General features: G+C 44.9%; 1 protein-coding gene across 1 annotated transcript; it reads left to right on the top strand.

The window, feature by feature from the left end:
- The first annotated feature begins 444 nt into the window (after nt 1-444).
- LOC119280725 lies at nt 445-2904 on the top strand. Its single transcript, XM_037561476.1, has 3 exons — nt 445-1199; nt 2211-2250; nt 2343-2904. Exons 1-3 carry the CDS (start codon nt 488-490, stop codon nt 2497-2499), a joined length of 909 nt encoding a protein of 302 aa, XP_037417373.1. The 5' UTR covers nt 445-487; the 3' UTR covers nt 2500-2904.
- The last annotated feature ends 520 nt before the right edge of the window (nt 2905-3424 follow it).

Below are 3424 nucleotides of genomic sequence, written 5' to 3' on the forward strand. Positions count from 1 at the left end.
AGCTTGCTACTGCTCCGGAACACTTAGACTGGCCGGCATGTGTCCTTCTTCGTTCCTGTGTCTGTCCCTTCGGGGAAATGTCACGCGATGAATACCGGAGTCCTGTTAGCCCGCTACAGCCCGGTTCACCGGAGTCCTGCTAGCCCAGTGCTACAGCCTGGATTCACTCGCTGATGACCGACACGTTCGATGTTGGGTCATGGATGCCTGTCCCTGTAAGTTTGTGCCACTTTGGGTTTACGACTAGCCATGTCAGCCCGGGCTCCTTATCATATAGATGCTAGCGACACTGTCATATACGTGTGCCAAAAGGCGCAAACGGTCCCGGGTAAAGGTAGGGCGACACCCGTGGGAATACCGTGCGTGAGGCCGCAAAGTGATATGAGGTGTTACATGCTAGATCGATGTGACATTGAGTCGGGGTCCTGACAACTGGATTCCCAATGATGAGGTTTGGGAGTATCAAGCATACCTCTACTCCTCCAAGATGCGAGCATGGAGCACAACAAAGGTGCCATTGTCACAGTTATCTGAGGCCGAAAAGGCGCTACTTGATAGACATTACAGCTGCAAACAGATCATGGTCGGACCAGACTCACTGGGCTGGGTTGATCTCCTGTGTGGTATCGTCCTTCTTTGCAACCTCTTCGACGAGAATCCTGTTATCAAATTCATCCCATTCCCTTCAACAAGGATCTGCATCACAGACGAGGATGGTGTCGCGGAGATTGCCGCAGAACACGTGTGCGATGTCACTTGCTGCGGTGACCTCATCAAGTTTGTCCAGATTGATTTCGATGAGCCTGACTATGGAAGCAGTGGCATCGCTTGGAAAGCCACCACATGGAACAGGAAGCTCAGTTGGAATGATTGGCGCAACCGCTGCATAGTTGATGTTGCTCAAATCTCAATCGACACAAGTTATTCTGCCTTGTTGCCTGAGCTGTTGGATGATGAGACTCAGCAGCTGCAACTGAAGAATCTCATCTTCATTAACCCCACCCTCAGCACACACGATGACACTCGCCTTTACATGATGGCCAAGGTGAATATGAAAGATGACACAGCATGGGTAGTCGCCATTGACATGAAGCATGCGGCTTTGGAGGCACTTGTCCCAATTTCCACCGAAAGGCGCTACACCGTTACGATGTACTCTCCGTGTGCCTTCCCCAAGTACCTCAACAACTTCACAGCAGGTATGGTAATTCTCCCCTTTTTGAGTTAACTGAGCAGAACTACTACTACTGTGGGGCTATAGGGTAACGAATTGGCTTATGCAAATTACACATGAACTGGTTCATATATACTACTCTAATTGTTAAGTGAGGACATAATAGAGCGCGACAATTGAACATTACAACATTTAACTAGAGATATTTCTACTTCTGGATAACATACTTTCTCATAAACTTGCATATTTGTTTTGTTCGCAGATACATATGCACCTAAACCTCCTTCATATTTTAGGCTCTTAGTTGTCTGTTGGTTATGTGTGCTTGCTTAGGAGAATACACATTTCAGTATTGACACTATTGACATGGAATGCTTAGCTGTTCATCGACCTTGAAAATCAAATAGGCTACCCGTCGTACATGTTTGTGTATTAAAAACTGGCACAAGGACAAGGGCTCACATCCATCGTAAAAAAAATTGTGCTACCAGAACTAGCCCACACAAGTAGACAGCGTGCATTTTCAACAGCCAGTCCCTTGACCTCCATGAGTTTGTTTGTTGCATGTTATGGTAGGTAGGTTTAAGTATGCAATGTGATATAGCTGCTGATAGTGTCAAGTGTCAACAAGACAGTCATGGTGAATCATGAGGACATTTCATGATTTTTGTGTTAATGATCACATACCTAATTAACTTCTTTGATTATCATGGTTCTGTGAGAATTGAGACCACTTACCGACTTGTACCATTCTGCTGTGTAAAACAAGGAACTGTGATGCTAACTGAAATCCACTCCCTGAATCAAACAAAAGTATCAAACTGTAAATGGACAAGTATAGCCTAAGTAGTATTTTGTTCATAATGCCTCTTCTATCATGAAAATGCCACTACAGTGATATCCAAGGATCTTTTCTGTTGCATGGGTACTCAGGCCGGGGCCTTCCCCTTTAAAGTTTACTCGCTTGAGAAGTTAATGGTGTCTCCTCCCCATCTTGTGTGGTGTTTAAGTGTTTCCTTGTCCATATTCTTTGCAGGGGCAGACATGGCTGATCAAGTGGGCAAGCACTTTAAGAGGTAATTCATATATTGCTACCTTTTGCTTGTTCCATTGTTCTGAATTTTATCTGCGTTTAGTGATGGTTCTTTGGGCTTGTCCATCTTGGCAGGCACAGAAATCGAGGCCATAAAATGGAAATATATGATGAGCCAGAGCAAGAGAGATGGAAGCTCAGTCATCTTCAAGAGGTGGTCTCAAGGAATCGCCGTTCTGTGTGTTTCGCTTTCTGGGTGATGGGATTGATTGTGATGCTGGTGACTAGGTAGGAGAGTAGGACACTCTTAAGGAGCAACATCCTGGTGCTGGGCATGTAATCTTGAACAAGTGCCCAATGATCGTTTTGGCTGTGGTAAATGTGTGGACCGCATATGGTAGGCCACATGATCGATGGTGGTGCTGCTGCTATATCTCCCTGACATACTACTCCCTCCGTTCCAAATTACTCGTCGTGGTTTTATTTTAAATTTGAACTAAAATCACGATGAGTAATTTGGAACGGAGGGAGTACCTGATACTAGCCAGTTTACATGAAGATATGAATTGGTGACATGTTGGTAGCAAGCGTGTTTGGGACTAGAGGTTTTGATGTCGTTGTTGGTAGCAAGTGTGTGGAAGGCATGGAATTGCTGGGTGATAAGGTTTTTGCGAGCCAGTGGAATTTGTTGCATCGATTTTGGCTCATGTTCCTTTGTTATAAGAATGTTGTTAGATTTTGGATACGTATGAGATTCATGCTGTAGAGGTTTGTTGTTGTTGTTGTATCCCTTTGTTACGGCGGCTCTTTGTTACCCAAGTACTCCCTCCGTTCCAAAATAGATGACTCAACTTTGTACTAACTTCAATCTGGTTGTTTCTTTTGGCGGCTAGTTCACTTTTTTGAATGCTAGCAGGAAAAGTGCCAAATGTCGAGAGCCATGTACCAAAGCACTAAACAGGAATAGCTCTTCTTTTCCTCTCTTTTTTTCCCCATTATGTGTGTAGTTAGTACAGTATCAAGGGAAATTTAGTGCACGCATTGCAAACTACACTGGAACGCAAAATGAGTTTTTTCTCTCTTCTTTCCTATGCTCTACGGGCAAGCCAGGCATGAACCAAAAACACCAGCCCAGGCATGTCCACTGTTATCCCTTGGGGTTTGGATACGCTAGCCCAGGCATGAACCAAAAACACCACCAGCAGTGTCCCAAACAG

This window comes from Triticum dicoccoides, chromosome 3B, assembly GCF_002162155.2.
Source record: "Triticum dicoccoides isolate Atlit2015 ecotype Zavitan chromosome 3B, WEW_v2.0, whole genome shotgun sequence".
Taxonomy (NCBI): Eukaryota; Viridiplantae; Streptophyta; class Magnoliopsida; order Poales; family Poaceae; genus Triticum; species Triticum dicoccoides.

Bases quoted from the DNA above. Each gene is read 5' to 3' on its own strand.
- LOC119280725 (XM_037561476.1), top strand. From the start codon at position 488: ATGCGAGCATGGAGCACAACAAAGGTGCCATTGTCACAGTTATCTGAG. The intron at 1,200-2,210 runs GTATGGTAATTC...TATTCTTTGCAG, and splicing joins CCTCAACAACTTCACAGCAG to GGGCAGACATGGCTGATCAA. The intron at 2,251-2,342 runs GTAATTCATATA...CCATCTTGGCAG, and splicing joins GTGGGCAAGCACTTTAAGAG to GCACAGAAATCGAGGCCATA.